This window comes from Mya arenaria, chromosome 8, assembly GCF_026914265.1.
Source record: "Mya arenaria isolate MELC-2E11 chromosome 8, ASM2691426v1".
In the NCBI taxonomy this organism is placed as follows: Eukaryota; Metazoa; Mollusca; class Bivalvia; order Myida; family Myidae; genus Mya; species Mya arenaria.
In genome coordinates this window covers 41,022,580-41,042,283 of record NC_069129.1, presented here as the reverse complement: position 1 = coordinate 41,042,283, position 19,704 = coordinate 41,022,580, and the positions used below count along the sequence as shown (strand labels likewise).

General features: G+C 33.7%; 1 protein-coding gene across 7 annotated transcripts in view; it reads right to left on the bottom strand.

The window, feature by feature from the left end:
• Nucleotides 1-9,136: 9,136 nt before the first annotated feature.
• The window catches only part of LOC128242862 (GATOR complex protein WDR59-like), a 37,155-nt gene continuing 26,587 nt past the window's right edge, over nucleotides 9,137-19,704 (bottom strand). For 2 of the 7 annotated variants that reach the window (XM_052960252.1, XM_052960251.1), the window contains exons 22-27: nucleotides 19,334-19,381; nucleotides 16,035-16,164; nucleotides 14,949-15,091; nucleotides 13,861-13,881; nucleotides 12,166-12,273; nucleotides 9,137-10,508 (exon numbers count right to left, since the gene is read on the bottom strand). In XM_052960252.1, the coding sequence (XP_052816212.1) occupies nucleotides 10,381-10,508; nucleotides 12,166-12,273; nucleotides 13,861-13,881; nucleotides 14,949-15,091; nucleotides 16,035-16,164; nucleotides 19,334-19,381 (578 nt within the window). In that variant the 3' untranslated portion in view covers nucleotides 9,137-10,380. Of the gene's footprint in view, nucleotides 10,509-12,165; nucleotides 12,274-13,860; nucleotides 13,882-14,948; nucleotides 15,092-16,034; nucleotides 16,165-17,251; nucleotides 17,366-19,333; nucleotides 19,382-19,704 lie in introns of those variants that run through there. The other 5 variants (XM_052960254.1, XM_052960253.1, XM_052960249.1 and 2 more) reach the window with 4 other exon arrangements.

The window sequence follows — 19,704 nt, the reverse complement described above, 5'->3', positions numbered from 1 at the left end:
CACCTAGCTCATATTAGTGTATTATCATTTCATCTGGTAAATGCACCTGGGTCATATTAGTGTACTATCATTTCATCTGGTAAATGCACCTGGCTTATAGAAGTGTATAATCGTTTCATCTGGTTAATGCACCTGGGTCATATTAGTGTGTTATCATTTCAACTAGTAAATGCACCTGGCTTATAGAAGTGTATTATCATTTCATCTGGTAAATGCACCTGTCTCATATTAGTGTATTATCATTTCATCTGGTAAATGCACCTGGGTCATATTGGTGTATTATCATTCCATCTGGAAAATGCACCTGGCTCATATTAGTGTATTATCATTTGATCTGGTAAATGCACCTGGGTCATATTAGTGTACTATCATTTCATCTGGTAAATGCACCTGGCTCATATTGGTGTACTATCATTTCAACTAGTAAATGCACCTGGCTCATATTAGTGTATTATCATTTCATCTGGTAAATGCACCTGGGTCATATTAGTGTATTATCATTTCATCTGGTAAATGCACCTGGGTCATATTAGTGTATTATCATTTCATCTGGTAAATGCACCAGGCTCATATTAGTGTATTATCATTTCATCTGGTAAATGCACCTGGGTCATATTAGTGTATTATCATTTCATCTGGTAAATGCACCTGGGTCATATTAGTGTATTATCATTTCATCTGGTAAATGCACCTGGCTCATATTAGTGTATTATCATTTCATCTGGTAAATGCACCTGGCTCATATTAGTGTATTATCATTTCATCTGGTAAATGCACCTGGCTCATATTAGTGTATTATCATTTCATCTGGTAAATGCACCTGGGTCATATAAGTGTTCTATCATTTCATCTGGTAAATGCACCTGGCTCATATTAGTGTTCTATCATTTCATCTGGTAAATGCACCTGGCTCATATTAGTGTATTATCATTTCATCTGGTAAATGCACCTGGCTCATATTAGTGTACTATCATTTCATCTGGTAAATGCACCTGGGTCATATTAGTGTATTATCATTTTATCTGGTAAATGCACCTGGCTCATATTAGTATATTATCATTTCATCTGGTAAATGCACCTGGCTCATATAAGTGTTCTATCATTTCATCTGGTAAATGCACCTGGCTCATATAAGTGTTCTATCATTTCATCTGGTAAATGCACCTGGCTCATATTAGTGTTCTATCATTTCATCTGGTAAATGCACCTGGCTCATATTAGTGTATTATCATTTCATCTGGTAAATACACCTGGGTCATATTAGTGTATTATCATTTCATCTGGTAAATGCACCTGGCTCATATAAGTGTTCTATCATTTCATCTGGTAAATGCACCTGGCTCATATTAGTGTTCTATCATTTCATCTGGTAAATGCACCTGGCTCATATTAGTGTATTATCATTTCATCTGGTAAATACACCTGGGTCATATTAGTGTATTATCATTTCATCTGGTTAATGCACCTGGCTCATATTAGTGTACTATCATTTCATCTGGTAAATGCACCTGGCTCATATTAGTGTATTATCATTTCATCTGGTAAATACACCTGGGTCATATTAGTGTATTATCATTTCATCTGGTAAATGCACCTGGCTCATATTAGTGTATTATCATTTCATCTGGTAAATGCACCTGGGTCATATTAGTGTATTATCATTTTATCTGGTAAATGCACCTGGCTCATATTAGTATATTATCATTTCATCTGGTAAATGCACCTGGCTCATATTAGTGTATAATCATTTCATCTGGTAAATGCACCTGGCTCATATATGTGTATTATCATTTCATCTGGTAAATGCACCTGGCTCATATTAGTGTATTTTAATTTCACCTGGTAAATGTACCTGGCTAATATAAGTGCATCATCATTTCTACTGGTAAAAACATCTGGTTCATATTAGTGTATTATCATTTCATCTGGTAAATGTACCTGGGTCATATTAGTGTACAATCATTTCATCTGGTAAATGCACCTGGCTCATATTAGTGTATTTTAATTTCACCCGGTAAATGTACCTGGCTAATATAAGTGCATCATCATTTCAACTGGTAAAAACATCTGGCTCATATTAGTGTACTATCATTTCATCTGGTAAATGTACCTGGGTCATATTAGTGTACTATCATTTCATCTGGTAAATGCACCTGGCTCATATTAGTGTATTATCATTTCATCTGGTAAATGCACCTGGGTCATATTAGTGTATTATCATTTTATCTGGAAAATGCACCTGGCTCATATTAGTGTATTATCATTTCATCTTGTAAATGCACCTGGCTCATATTAGTGTATTATCATTTCATCTGGTAAATGCACCTGGCTCATATTAGTGTACTATCATTTCATCTGGAAAATGTACCTGGGTCATATTAGTGTATTATCATTTCATCTGGTAAATGCACCTGGCTCATATTAGTGTATTATCATTTCATCTGGTAAATGTACCTGTCTCATATTAGTGTATTATCATTTTATCTGGTAAATGCACCTGTCTCATATTAGTGTATTATCATTTCATCTGGTAAATGCACCTGGCTCATATTAGTGTATTATCATTTCATCTGGTAAATACACCTGGGTCATATTAGTGTATTATCATTTCATCTGGTAAATGCACCTGGCTCATATTAGTGTATTTTAATTTCACCTGGTAAATGTACCTGGCTAATATAAGTGCATCATCATTTCAACTGGTAAAAACATCTGGCTCATATAAGTGTATTATTTGGCAAATGCACCTGGCTATTAAGTGTCTTCCAAATGCAATCCTGCCAGCATTGAAGAAAATTTTCAATGTGGTGAAACCTGGTCCTAACAAGGGTTTGGTCTTGGCCTTTTTTGCTTGTTTTGCAGCACATATTCGAAGTGTGACTTACCTAGGATTACGCTGGATGTCAACATTTTTTGTGCTCATTATTGCTCAGTAAGCCTTTAACACTGTGACTATTACACGAAAATAAAAATAAATGTTCACACGTTTAAAACTGAAAGTATGCTTTCACCCCTGATCTTTTTCCTCTATTTCATGCTTCTAAAAATTCCTAGAGATGCCATCCCTGCCATTATTTTTAACAACCCCTCATTTTACATAGATCCTGTTCCCAGTAATTACTATCTATATAATACCATCTACGTATTCATTCATTTTATATCCCTCTAACAGGGAAGACTTCCAAATTAAGTCATACATTTTCGAAAAAATATGACAATTTTTCACAATTATAAGGAATATTTCACATTACGAATGACTTAATAAATTTTTCAGTAGATAACGACACTACTTTTCCACTCAGAAATGTTTATTAAGCAGTTTATTAATAGGAAAGTGTAATCTTTCCTGAACCCCAAACTAATAATGTTCAATATAAATCCATAATCTTAAATAATGTGATGGTTGTCTGTTTTGGTCTATCTTTTAATTCCTTTTCTAATTATCTGTCAGAAAAGACTAGACAAAGCGACGCCAAAAACCTCCATTTACAGCCAAATCTAACAAATAAGAGCGCTTATTAATAACAATCTGTTCCGTTGCACTTGTGATCATTTGCATAAATCACTGTCTTTGCCGATTTTCATTTGATTAACAACTGATGTAAACCCGTAAAGCAAATATATATAAGACAAAGTCGGAAAGAGGGCCTAATTTAAATATCAGACACAAAGGAAAAATATCTTCAGATTCATCATAAATTCATATTTATTGCAAATGGCTATTATTAAAGTAAGATAGTTTGGTCGTCAGACACTGGAATTAGGTTTAGTATATGGAGAATTATGACATAGCAATCTTGTATTAAAAACATGGACAAATATCAATCAAAATGATGCCATATTAATCAATAACAAGGAAACAAGTTCCATTCTTTAATTTGTACAGAATTAAAGTGATGTCATGCATTAGACATCGATAGTGTTGTCATTTGACATGGAAAGTTATGTAATGCATTTGACATTGTGTTGTCACACATTTTACATTGATAGTGATGTCATGCATTTTACATTGATAGTGATGTCATGCATTTGGCATTTGAATGTGTTGTCATGCATTTGACATTGAATGTGGTGTCATGCATTTTACATTGAAGGTGATGTCTTGCATTTGACATTGAACATGTTGTCATACATTTGACATTGATAGTGATGTCATGCATTTGACATTGATAGTGTTGTCATGCATTTGGCAAGATAGTGATGTGATGCATTTGACATTAAGTGTTGCCATGCATGAGGCATTGATAGTGTTGTCATGCATTTGACATTGATAGTGATGTCATGCATTTGACATTGATAGTGATGTCATGCATTTGGCAAGATAGTGATGTGATGCATTTGACATTAAGTGTTGCCATGCATGAGGCATTGATAGTGATGTCATGCATTTGACATTGATAGTGATGTCATGCATTTGGCAAGATAGTGATGTGATGCATTTGACATTAAGTGTTGCCATGCATGAGGCATTGATAGTGATGTCATGCATTTGACATTGATAGTGATGTCATGCATTTGACATTGATAGTGATGTCATGCATTTGACATTGATAGTGATGTGATGCATTTGACATTGATAGTGATGTCATGCATTTGACATTGATAGTGTTGTCATGCATTTGGCAAGATAGTGATGTGATGCATTTGACATTAAGTGTTGCCATGCATGAGGCATTGATAGTGTTGTCATGCATTTGACATTGATAGTGATGTCATGCATTTGACATTGATAGTGATGTCATGCATTTGACATTGATAGTGATGTCATGCATTTGACATTGATAGTGATGTCATGCATTTGACATTGATAGTGATGTCATGCATTTGACATTGATAGTGATGTCATGCATTTGGCAAGATAGTGATGTGATGCATTTGACATTAAGTGTTGCCATGCATGAGGCATTGATAGTGATGTCATGCATTTGACATTGATAGTGTTGTCATGCATTTGGCAAGATAGTGATGTGATGCATTTGACATTAAGTGTTGCCATGCATGAGGCATTGATAGTGATGTCATGCATTTGACATTGATAGTGATGTCATGCATTTGACATTGATAGTGATGTCGTGCATTTGGCAAGATAGTGATGTCATGCATTTGACATTAAGTGTTGCCATGCATGAGGCATTGATAGTGTTGTCATGCATTTGACACTAAAATAATTATGTCATGCATTTACTTATGATAGCCATGATAGCCATATGATGCATCAGGCATTGATACCAATGTTAAAACTTTAGCATACGTTGTGGCGACATGCGCCCAGCATTGCAAATAGTCTCATGCAGACGCATGTTGGTCAGATCTTAAAAACATAAATTTTGTTATCTATACAATGACAAGACACATATAATAATAATAATAATAATAATAATAATAATAATAATAATAGTTATAATAATAGAAGTAATAATAATAATAATAATAATAATAATAATAATAATAATAATAATAGTTATAATAATAGAAGTAATAATAATAATAATAATAATAATAATAATAATAATAATAATAATAATAATAATAATAATAGTCATAATAATAGAAGTAATAATAATAATAATAATAATAATAATAATAATAATAATAATGATAATAATAATGATATACAAGTCCCATCAATCTGTCTAAAATACTTGTCGTCCAGTTTTGCCTGCAAACACAAACATTAGCATCGGCATGTAGTCCTTTCTTTCACTGATTGCAAAACTTGTTTTATGTATTTATTTTACCTGGAGCATATACCACATACCCCTTTTTTGAATGCATATTTGTTCCTTTTAAAAATACCATTTTTTAAATCATGAGCAGTAGAGCTACTCCAGTGTAAGATATGCTTTTTACAGAGACTTCTTCATAAGCCACTATCAACAGATATTTAAGTGTGCAAATACAATCTTGGTACTGATTAAAGAGTACCAAATAAGAATAACATTTTTATACCATTATTGTATCTTTCTCTTAAAAAGATACTGCGAAGCTCTGAAGCCAAAGTGGAACGCAAGCTCCTGAATGTGTCATGCATCATACAATTAATTGTCCTGCGTTCTGTCTCCTTCCATTATTCCTTGCTAATTGATGAATTGTTATTTGGGACTTTAACATCTTCGCCAACCCATGTTTTATGACATTTAAATTGTCCCTGGATTTCTAAGACCAAGGTTTTTGGGGCATTGCATAAAACTTTGGAATTAAAACCATAAAACTCAGGACGTTGAATGGCTTTACTGAAAGTGATAGCCATTTAAGTATTCTAGGATGAAACGTTACAGATGTATAAAATATTGAAATTGCTCCACAAAATATTCAATATTAATTTGTAGATTTTGCCAAGAAATCGTTTATATTTCATCATTTGTATGCATGTATGGAAATTAAGATTTATTACCAATGACTCAAAAAAACAAATTTGGCCAACCAATCCTGTTGATATGTTCTCCAAAATGCATTACTGCCGTTTAAAATGGCAATTATATCCTGAAAGCAACATTTGTTTAGATTAAGTTTATAACTAAAGAAAAATGTAGGCAAAAATACAAATATGAGCACCTGAAGCCTTTTGTATAATGGGAAATATTACTTCTGCACATAAAAAAACCAAAAACAATTATTGTGGAAAGTATTTCAGGATGGCACCTAGCATTGTAACAAATTGATTATTATCATTTATAATTGATTTTAGGTGAACTTTATTATTATACTTGAAACCATTAAATAATTGTGTATAATATCCTTTTTTAATCATAACATCATATATAAAAAATGGTGCTATGAATTTTAAAAAATATAGTTCATGTTCTGTTTCCAATATGTTGGTGTAATTCTAAAATACATATAAGACACACAGAAGTTGTTGAAATAAATATATTTGTTATTTTCGTATCAATGTTTAGTATAGAAATAATCTTTTGAGTATTTATTAAATGATCAATTGTCTATTTCTATTTGATTATCAATTATGATTAAAGCAAAAAAATACTTTGTGGCCAAGCGGGAATGAGTTAAACACAATCGGTCCTAAACATCTAGTTCGAGTCAACGAGAAAATCGAGCCAAGCAAAATCGAGCCAACACGTTTTGACTGTAGACACAATTTTTTTCTATGAAAACATTTCAGCAATTCATGGATAATCTTGAAGTCCTTCACTTACCGTGCACTGGCCAAATGTTTTCATACACATGTGAACCACAAAACTAAAAGATTCAACCTTTATATTTAACAACTAAAAGTTTAAAAACCTGGCTTTATCATTTTTAATACCGTATTCATTTCTGCAATATCAGGCCTAAGTACTTCTTCGATTGCACTTTTATCTGCAATTTTGGTATCAAAGTGTAAAATAATTATAATATAAGTGTTTTCAGATGCATTACTGGGAAAAGACCATTAATATTTTACGTGAATATCACAACAAGCCAGCATTACCATATAACATGTCCAATATTAGCACTAAACAGGAATGTCTGAAATGGAGATGACCTTAAATCTTCTATAAATGGTTATAAAAACATAATTATCCGTCCCATCCACACGATAATTCCAATGTGACATTCTATAAAACCAAGGATTGGTAGATAAATACTCGCCAATTTACATATTTATCAAATGGCTGCAAAAGAATATATAGACAATGATGTGAATTGCTAATAATTGCGGTTCATTTTCAATAATTACAGTATGTCAGTCGAGTTTTCTTTAATATCATGACATATGTTGCATGTTGTCTGTGCCGAGTTTGGTACAAAGCCCTCATTAAAAGGCTAACCCTGGATCAATCTGGGAGTTTACCATCTTTTATATGGACACAAAAAAATCTGACTCAGCTTAATATCTGGTCTAAACATATCAATTTTAACTCCATTTTTAAAATGAATTAATCTGTTGAGTAACAGAACAGTTACTGTACATGAGAAATATTTATATCAATTAATAAAACAAATGAAATGACGCAAGCACCGCGATCGAATTTCAATGCTTGTCCATCCTTCCAAAACGGTCAAAGGGAATTTTTAGTTGATCTGGTCTTATCTTCAGAGTTATACATGCCATATCTATGTATTACTGGCAATGCTCCATGCAGGATTGAGTCCCATGACCCTCTGATCCAGTATCTTATGCACCTACCACTTAGCCATTGCAACCAATAACGTTGTCTGGGTAGCACAATGGTTAGGGCACACTGGCTTCTGACCGGGACAACCTAGGTTTAATGCACGGCCTGGGGGCATGTGTGTGGTCTCCAAAACGGACAAGTGGGTTTCCTCTGGGTACACCGGTTTCTCCATCACTCTCCTACACACTCTCAAGTAACATCATGGCAATGAGTGATTAATATTAAGTGTAAAAGCTTGTTTCACAATCATTGTAAAAGACATTAGATTAAACTAAGGGGAATTACACTACGGAACCAAACCAGAGTTGTGGATGTTGCTATGCATATGTAGTCAAACTAAAATGGAAACTTGGGTCTTTCAAAACTTCTGATCACTCAAGATTTTAGCTTGGCCCCGTCTTCCTCAAGCGATCCCAGTTTTACTGTATTGTCATCACATAGGGAACTTTTTAGTTAATGTTGTTTTTTTCCACAAGGCTGACCTGCCAAATTTATTGCCAATGATACTGTGCTCAGTGTGGTATGATAATTAACATTTTGAGTTCAAAAAGCAGACAAGCTAAAAAACAGAAGTTGAGAGTTACATGAGGAGGGCTTGCTTTGTCACTGAATAAACAATGAGCCCGGGTATCACATTTTCCTGTTCAAGTATCAGATGAGCTGTTGCATTGCACAGCTGTTTAGCTCTATATGGTGGAAGGTAAATAACCATGCAGAGACCTGGAATAACAAGGGTAGTCTCCCTTGGTGAATAATATGACACAATCTACTTAAAAAAATAACTTTTCTGATAACAAAAATTATAAGGAAATTAAGAGATCTTTTTAAAAACAAATTGACACTTTGCTAGAACGTCTTTGGTAAAATATTCTTAACAGTTAAACCATTATGTGGATTATTTTATCATATGTCTGACAAATCATATGAAACCACATTGATGGGCAAAATGTATCTAGTTTCTTTTCCTTCTTATCAATGGGCATTTTGCAAAAGGTCAATTATAAGTAAAATCAAAGATCATTTTATATTTAATCTTTTATTTTGGAATAACAAATATCACAGAAACAGTAACAAAATTGCCTTGGGAGTCGGCAGCACATCTTTAGAAAACACATTCATAAATTGTATCAAACAGTCAACCCTTGATTTGTGTACACCACGGTCCGTATTGAACAAGCCTTTTGGTAAATAATTATCCAACTTAGTAGAAATTTTCAATTTTTTTAACAAAGAATGTGTTAAAAACGCTCCATTTTACATCAACTTTATTCATATATCTTGGAATTTTTTTGCTTTTTTTTCATGTTTTGAGTGTATAAAACATTGCTAGTTTTCTTTACATTCAAGCATTTTTTTAAGTTGAAAATCTTCACAAAGATGCTTTATGAATATTGCTTCATGTTCAAATGAAATGCAAATACTCATTCATCAATATTAGACATTTTGATGGACAAGCCCCTATTCTTACACTAGTGCTTGGCATCAAGCCCTGTCCCATTAAATAAAGAATTTGAGACAGCCCGGAGAGCATTTTAACTTTTAAAGGCTTGTTCAAATTTCAACCACTGAACATCAGTAAGGAAATTATCACTTGGAACTTGTCTCCAACTATGCTTTACCACTTGTCCAAGGCTGTTTGTCCAAAGTTTATTAGTGCATCATCCAGCAAAAAGATATTTTCTCTTACAAATAATACTTGATATTCTTCGATAAGGGTAAACTATCCCGGTAATCAAATTATGGACAATGAGACCACATCAATTCATTACATGCCAATTAATATAGCGACATGGTTGAAATCTCAATATTGAACAACACTATAACTTTTCTTCTTTTTTTAACATAATCATGTGTTTAAACAGATTATTTTTTTCATTACAAGCACAATAAATACAAAAGGCTAAGCCACCATGTTGATTCCACTCACATCATCTTCATCTTTTCAATTGGAAAAGTCAAAACTGTGATTGAACCAAATTCGCTCGGAAACCACTCCTTCATGAGACAAGTCATACTCCTGTGTCCACAAATGGGTTCCGTTCAGTGGGGCACAGGATCTAAGCCCAGAACCAATCTCCCATTGTGACTAGCATGGCTCTCCTGTCCATTATTCAATGATTAACATGTGTTCCACTTCATGCATTGGCATCCATACCCTGGATCTAGTTGGGCACATGATGTTGTACCAACATGATCTCGACCTGAAACCACTCCAGCATCTCACAAGCGCTGCGCCAGTGTTTACAGTTCAAGTCCATCATCAGAATGGGTTCCCTTTCGCACATTGGCATCCGCATCCCGTGGGGCACATGATTTCAGTTTTGAACCATTCCCTCATGTGACTAGCATGGCCCCCGTGGCCACAGTTCAGACAGAAATTGGATGCCCCTGAAAGATAGTAGGATTGAAATAGAATGCATATTTTAAAGTCTTCATTATTATGGTTTGTTATTTTCATAAGATTTTAATTACAATATCATGATGCTAATTTATCTCTCGTATTCTTTTTCATGAAATTTGTTAATGGTTGTTGGCCTTGTTCTTTAAGAAGTTTTAAGTGAATGTTATGTTTGGTAACACCAAGTACAGTCTAACCCCGTTGGCTCAAATTCCCTTGGCTCGAATTCCTCGTTAGCTAGAACTAGACGTAAAGGACCGATTTCTTTATACTGAAGGGAAGCATTCCGCCTTGGTTCGAATTTTCTGAGGCTGGAGGTATTTTTGCCAATCCCTGGGAGTTCGAGCCAACGAGGTTAGAGTGTATTGCAGGTGCCAATTATGAGGAAATCTTAAACTTTGGAACTTGTGGGTGAGAGGCAGACACTTGAACCAGTAGAAAATCTAATTTGACCTTCAAATGTTATGTTGAGGCATCCCTCGTGGTCTTTGGTACAGATGTGGACACCTATACCATAAGGCCATCCCTCCCTTATAAATAGCATCAAAGTGAAAGTAGTTTGGTGATATAGGTGTCTGCCTCTCATCCAGAAAACCATTACAGCTAATTGATAAGATGTTGATAAATTGTCCATAGTTTATATTTAGGCTAGTCTGCAGATTAAAATTATTTGATTGGTAAAAAAATTACCGAACTTTGATAAAACCCTAGAACGATTTTTACAGGGAGGCACTATTTTTGCATCTCAATACATACCAAAACTCGTATTTCTATCTTGGAAATTGACCTTGATTCAAGCTGTCTTTTTAATGTAGCACAAATGAACAATTTTAAAATGCGACCATGAATGAGAAAGATATGGACAAGACAAAAATGGAATAAACTGATGGACCACACTCAGTCAGAAGGTTGCTTTGACCTTGACCTTGAAGAAAAGGACAAGGGCCATGTGCTTTCAATGTCTTTATACTATGGAGGTCACTTCTGCCAAATAATTCTATAATCCAACCATGAATGACAAAGATATGGAACGGACACAAACTATTATCACTGAGGATAATACGGCAAAACATACTAAATCAAGGTGGTTGCTGTGACTTTGACCTTGAAGGTAGGGACTTGGGTCTTGTGCCTGACAAATCATCATGCAATGGTGGTCACTCTGGTCAAAATCATTTTAAAATCTGATCATGAATGAGAATGGACGAAAACAGGACCGTCCAATGAACCGACATGATGATGCGCAGGATTCCTTTTTGGCCCCCACTCCAATTTGAGAAGCGGGGTTATAAGTAGAAATAGGTTGTCTGATTAGCACACTCCCTTCTCACCAATAGACACGGGTTCGAATCCCAGCCTGGGCATATATGAGTTTGGTTAGTGGTCACCAAGCCAGACAAGTGGGTTTTCTCAAGGTACTCCGGTTTCCCCCACACCACAAGACCACACTCTTGCACAACATTGTGCCAACAAGAGTGACTAAGTATAAGCTAGAGTGACTAAGTATAAGCTAGAGTGACTAAGTATAAGCTAGAGTGACTAAGTATAAGCTAGAGTGACTAAGTATAAGCTATCATAACTTTCTTCACAATTGTTGTAAAATATATGATGTCTAAAATAATTAATATCAACGTAACACCTTCCTACCTCTGACTCCAGTATGGCAGATAATGCAACGGAAGGCCTGGTTTTTACACGAGCCACACTTCACACCCCGTACATCAGCCTTGCAGTAGAAGCAATTCACACCAAACTCTGCAATCATAATAAAAGAGACATTTTTCACCAAAAATTACAATGCTCTAACATTTTTATTCAATTTTAGATACAAAACTATGAAATGATGTGAAAGTGACATTTTTGTTATTATGAAAATGCAATAACATTTTCCGTAATTTTTTCAGGCAGTTCATGTTTTACATTTTTATACAGTCAAAACCAGTTGGCTAGTTATTGCTTGGGTCAATTTCCTTGTTGGCTCAAACTTTATGTAAAGGACCATTTTTTATTATCTATGGAAGCATTCCCGCTTGGCTCTATATATTTGCGAGGCTCAAAGTATTTTGGCTGTACCTCTCTGGGATATCGAGCCAACGGGTTTCGCCTGTAAATTATAACTTAAAGATACAATAAAACAAACTCTCTTATTTAAAACAAATGTAATAATATTCAGAAAAAAGAGGTGCTTGTTTTTAAAATATAAATAACAAAGAACTGAAAAAATGAAAATTAATACTAAAACAATTTGACTATCTACACAGCTTACTTGATAACATGCTAAGAAGCAATAATAACAGAAAAGCTTTATGTGCAATATAGATTCTGGGCTATATATAATTATGTCAACTGCTGCAGCAGGGAACCAGCAATGGAAATGGTTATATTTTGAACCAATGTCTTTAAAATCAAGAAACGTGATCACAAAATAAGAAGTATGTATGTAATATATGAAATCACTTTTCAACCAAAAAGGTTTACAATAACACATACGGTCGATTAATCAGAATTTTGTTAACAATGTGAATAATGACATCATTGCTTAGTTACTTTCAAATCTTTGATGATCTGTGCCCAATTTCTCAAAAATTCTTAAGCATAATTCACTGAAGTTGATTATAATCTTATTTCATTTTCAAATTACTTACGTAGATATAATTTTATAAAACAAAAAGATGTTTGTCATATTGATCTCAAATATTATTTTCTTAATATGTTTAGAGAAATTGGGGCCTGAAAGTTTAATGAATTAAAACACTTGTTATCTGCTGTATTTCTTACAAAATTTGAGACAACAGTTTCAGCCATACTTGTTTATATCGAAATATGAGAGCACATCACCAAATATTTCATGTTTAAAAGTTAACAACGATGCCGTTAATGATTTTGTTAACTTGAACAAAGTTCTGAACAATCGGCCCACCATCTCAACCCGAAACAACTGTAACACATGCACCAACTAAAACAATAAAGCAATGAAAGCCGCTATTGACCCTCGTCAGTTTTTCTCCGTTGATCAAGGGACACAATAATTTGTAAAGCAAGAGTTATGGCCCTTGTTATGCTGATAACATGTATATTGATATGCATATTGTAACTGGTAACATGTGTACTAAGTTTTATGTAAATACTTTATGATTTTTTTCAGTTTGAAGGATAAGAATGTGCACTGCTGTTGCCTACACAAAGACCAATACCATGTAGACATACCTCAAATTTTGGTTTGAAAAACAGAAAAGTCCCCAAACAAACTTATAAACGTAAATTATGAAAAATAATGCACAATATTTGATACACAGTATTAAGGAAAAAAGGTGAAACTTCTATACATGACAAAACAGTTACCAATGCATCCTGTCGAGTCGACTGTAGAAAGTGGCAAAAATATGACAATTATAATACATTTTCAATGAACCACTGGCTGTTTGTACAAGAGCTTTAAATACTATATTATCATTAGGCAATCCTTACAAAATGGTTTGTTTTCAGTCAACTGACCGACTCACCAATACTGTCCCAATTCAAAAATTGTTAGGCCATTATTTAAGTCAACCCATTTTTTTGCAGTATGTTGTCTGAGCTAAAGAAAGTGATGAATTATGTGATGAGCAACTACAATCAAACAATTGTTTAAGAATGTTCTAACATGAAAATGACTACAAATATTGTTTTAAAGCTGCACTCTCACAGATAGAACGTTTTTCTTTTCTTTTTTTTGCCATGGAACGACCAAATTTTCATGGAAACCAGTTATATAAGACCGCTGACAAAAATTTAGATTGCAGATTTTTATATATAAGTTTAAAAATTGATATTTTATGCATTTTTCTTAAACCGTTAGTAATGGTTTAAGTTATAAAACATTGATTTTCGAACGGAAATATGAAAATCAACAATCTGATTTTTTGTCAGCAATCTTATATCACTGGTTTGCAGATATTTAGGAAAAAAATTGCTCTTTCCAAGAAAAAAAGCAAAACAGTTCTAAAAGCTGCACTCAGAGATTTATCCAGAGAAAAATTGATTCCTTAAAAGCTGACATAGTTCAGTGATTTTTACAGCAAAAATGGATACCTTACAGCCAGACATACTTCGGAGATTTATCCAGCGAAATGGATACATTAAAAGCTGACATTTTTCATTGATTAATTTTCATTGATTAATCCAGACGAAAGAAGCTTGACAAGATGATGTTTAATAATGCAAATTTAGCATTATTTTGAATAAATCAAAAATTTCAAAGTAATTTAAAAACAATTATTAAACACATAATTACTGACAAGTCCAACCAGGAAGAAATAGGCATACCAAATAAAGCAATGTCAAAGTTCAGTCATCCTAAGTGTGATTTATTGATTTAGAAACATTAAATGTGGGAGAATGCATTTAACCATATATGTTGTGTTTGATGTTAACACAGGGCAGGAGCTTACCTATTCCAGCATGTGGTTCCGGTGGTATTGTCACATGTTTCTTGATATGTACAGCCTGATTGCGCAATCCCCACCGGGCCAGAATGTCAGCATACATCTTCAGAATATGGTCGTACTGCACATACATGCTTGGGTCCAGCAGTCTGGAATAATGTATGTGGCCAAAAGGGTAGAAAACCAACAATTCTTGAAATCAACGATCAGGTCAAGATGACAAATCTGTGCTCATATTTTATTATGAAACAAAATAAACATAAGTGGATGCCAACTCTCACCAGGTTTTCTGGGTCAAATCAACAGGAATAACACAACAGATAGTTAAGCCAGAGAAATAAAACTGGTTGTCTATAGCCCAGTGGTTAGTGCACTCGCTTCTCACCAAGGCAACCCTGGGTTCGATTCCCAGCCTGGTTACATGTGAGTTTGCTTAGTTGTCACCAAGCCGGACAAGTGGGTTTTCTCCAGGTACTCCGGTTTCCCCACAACACAAGACCATAATGAAAATGTGTACCAAGTTGCATGGTCATATCTTTAACAGTTAACATACCAGTGACAGATACATTATCATCCAGGTTTTAATTATGTGATTGTGAATAACATATATGTCCTCTTTTAAAAGCATGTTGTTTGCTTTTATTTTTGCCTGATTCTGAAATATATCGAACGCTTAACCTGACTGAAAACTTGAAAATGACAGCGTAAGGGGTATTACCCTGAAAAGCTGCACTCTCAAAGATTGACCGTTTTGACAACTTTTTTCATTTTTGTCTTTGAATCAAGCCAATTGTATTGCAAATGTCTGGAAACCAGTGATATAAGACTGCTGACAGAAGATCAGATCACAGTTTTTCATAAAAAATGTTTGGAAATTGATGTTTTAGGGCTAAAGTGTTACTAATGTTTTAAGAAAAAAATATTTTTTCAGCAGTTTTTCTAACAATTAAGATCTCTTATATGGTAAGTTGTGTTATATAACTGAATTGAAGGCATTGATGCCAAAATCAGCTTATTCTGAGACCCCCCAAAAAAGAAAAAAAGTCAAAACTGTGAGAGTGCAGCTTCAAACCCCACTTCATTCCAAACTACCTGCAGTTGTTTTCATGCAATTTTCTTTCCTGTTCTTCTCGCTTTTCTTTTGGTTCAATTTCATCCGCAAATCTGTAGTCCTCGAAAGACACATCGTTGAAACTGTTGGAACGGCGCAACTTCACCATGGCTGAAAAGAAATCCTTCCCATGTGAAAAGTTGGGTACGAGTTTGTAAAATATGACATTGCAGTTTAACTTGATAATAGGTTAGTAAAATTACAGTTATAAAGGTGAGCATTCTTTCCAAAATTCAATTACAAGATGAAAGTAAACTCCAAAACTTATGAAATAAATAAACTACAACAACTGAATCTGTTTACAACAAGCAATCATCATTATACTGAACAATATATAATGCCAGCGACTTAAATTAATTTGATATATTATGAAGGGATTGTATATAATGCTTAAATGTTAGTTTCATGCAACAATTTGTTAAAAACAAATCATAAGCGTGCCACTGAGGGAACGCCAATGCTCGCCTGTTATTTTACAGTCTTAAAAGGGGCAGCACTCAACAATATTTGAAGCCAGAGTAATTGGCCTTTCTATAATATGTATATATTCATTTTTTATTTGTATGACCAAATTTTGGCACTTTCACAAAGACAACGACTTGGACGATGCAGACAACAACAGCACAAAGGCTATGACAGTATCCCGTCTTTCTTCTTGAAAAACAGGCTAGCTGAAAATGTTGACAGTAAACCAGTCATCACCATTACTTATTATCCAAAAAGGAATGAATACATACATTTACCCTTGTATTTAAGCATGCATTTAAAAGCAACCTGCCATTCTTTGCACAGCAAATAAAAAATATAGGGTGTTGAGATTACAAGTTATTGTACAGTGATTTTAGGATTTACAGTTATCTTAAATATAATGTTACCTCTTATCAAAATATATAAATATTCTAGTTTTTAAAATATAAGTTTTCAAAGATGAATGGCCATAAAGAACAATACAGCTTTTAAAATGTCCACGAAGGTGGTTAAATTGGCCTTGTCAAATAATGTTCACAAAAGTATATATGCATGTTTATATTGCCCTGAAACAGTTCCATTTTTAAATGAACATACAACAAATGAATAAATAATTAAAAAAGTAAGATATTTTATAGTGCATATCTACATTTCACCATTAAATTTCCTATCATCCCAATAAGGAATAAATATAAGTGAAAGGTACGGGGTTGCATAGGGACTTAGATACCTCTAGAGAATAAGTGTTTAGGTTTAGTTGTCATGGCAACAGTTGCCATGGGAGATGAAAAAGTTGTTACTGGGGACAGTAAGCCAGGACGGGGTGGGTAAAGTTCCTCTGTTGCTGAAATAAAAACTTTGTGTGAACAATGACAGTGACTGACAATGCATTGTTTAAATTTTTCTGCCCTATTTAAAAAAAAAATCGGCCATATTTTGTGTTCCATCATAGACCCATGGTTAAATAAAGGTCACACAAAAATTTACATAAATTAAAAAATTCCTCCAGGCGGAATGTCAAATAAAGGTAGTGACTGGTTGTATTTGAACTGAACTTTTCAGAGACCTCTGAAACATCTTTGCGGTTGTAATTTCTTTTTATCGCTATGAGGTTGCAATGTTGATGTGACAGGTCTTTAAACCATTGGTTTAAATTATTTATTTTTACAGCACAAGAATGTTTATGAAATCACCAAATTTGTGAAAGAAAATAATTTGAATATACAATAAAATGCAAGTAGTAGCAAAAATCACAACAAAGCCTAAAAAATAATGAAGTTTTTGACTTGCACAGTTGCTAAAATGGTTTTAAAAAAAAATATACGGGTGATTTCCACTGTTTTAAAAGGGAGGTGGATTGGAAAACTGAAAAAAAAAACACATCTGCAAACAGCGGTCTTTAGAATAATGATCGTTAGAGATTAATTTATTCCAGATATTATTTTTCCAAGCTCTCAATACATATACATGCGATAGAGTCAATGAATGTAAAACAAAGTTTTAATATTTTGCTAACCGAAAATAAACACACCAAAAAAACAACAGGAGATTGAAAGATAGCAACAAACATAATAAAGCAAATATACATGCTTAATTTGAAACTGTTACGCAAGAATGACAGCAATTAGATTAACAATTACAACATTCAGAACATTTTCGTTAAAGCTGCACTCTCACAGATTGAACGTTTTGACAACTTTTTTTTATTTTTTGTCTTGGAACGAGCCAATTTTTGCGAAAATCCATGAAACCAGTTATATAAGACTGCTGACAAAAAATTAGATTGCAGATTTTTATACTTAAGTTCAAAAATTTGTTTTATGCATTTTTCTTAAACCGTTAGTAAAACATTAATTTTCAAACAGAAATATGAAAATCTACGATCTGATTTTTTGTCAGCAATCTTATTTCATTGGTTTTCAGATATTTACGCAAAAATTTGCTCTTTCCGAGACAAAAACTAAAAAAAGTTGTCAAAATGGTATATCTGTGAGAGTGCAGCTTTAAAAGATAAACAGAAAAAATACACAAAAGAAAAGTGATATGATATGCAATATATTCGCAACACAGGGTGGGTTCTCACATTCCTTTTCAGGTAAGTTTCAGTCATATTACCAGTATTTTAGAAGCACCTTTTAATGTGTCTTTTCCTCACATTTGATTTTTCTTATTTATTTAAATCCCTAAATAGATCGCTATCACAAATGTATACTACTCAAGCTAAGGTTGTAAAAAATTAAAATCACAAAATCAGCAATTACAGTATTTCCTCAAAACAAGTCTGAACTTTTCTATATGAGCTGGTATGAGGCCAATAAATTTATTTTACATGATTACAATAATATTTTGTAGCTATCTCAGTTGAGTTTTCCAGTTTACAAATTGTGCATAATGGTTTCCAAGTTTATAGTGGGAAAGTCACATGATTAGCACACATACTCATACTGACGCTGTTTTTAAGTTTACTGGTAAGCGATGTGATATTTTAGGTCTAGTCCCTTTAAGTTCTAACTCTTATGGCAAAGTGTATATTAGGATATGACCTTAATTGTATAGAGACAGAGTTATAAGCCTTGAGTCACTTGCGCACAGATTCAGGATATAGGCATGATTATTATCTTTCATGGTTAGTTTTAAAGTCTGGAAGATGGCTTGGTCAAGGTTATAACAATATCTAAAAAAAATTGGGAAACAGACAATTTAACAAAATATGTTAACACTGACAATTGCTGTTAAATTATGTGACAATATAGAAAACCCATCTCATGGTTGCTATGGATACAAGACCACATTCCTACGTATCCATGGTTACCTGTCTCCTCCGATAGCTCCTCTTTCACAGCGGGTTCATGAATGTTTTCTACAGTGAGGAACATAAAACATGCATGATTTGATACTAAGGATTTGATGTGAATGAGTTAATGATATTTAAAGCTGCACTCTCACAGATTGAACGTTTTGACAACTTTTCAATGTTTTGTCTTGAAACGAGCCAATTTTTGCGAAAATCCATGGAAACCAGTTTTCTTGCATACCTGACGTGTGTTACCGGTCATGTGACCGGTGCTGGAAAAACTCATTTTACACCCACCATGTAAGATGAGTCACGCACAACAACGCGCCACTTCTTATTTCTTTTATTGTATGGTTTATGAAAAGTATCTTATGCAATTTCAATAAAGC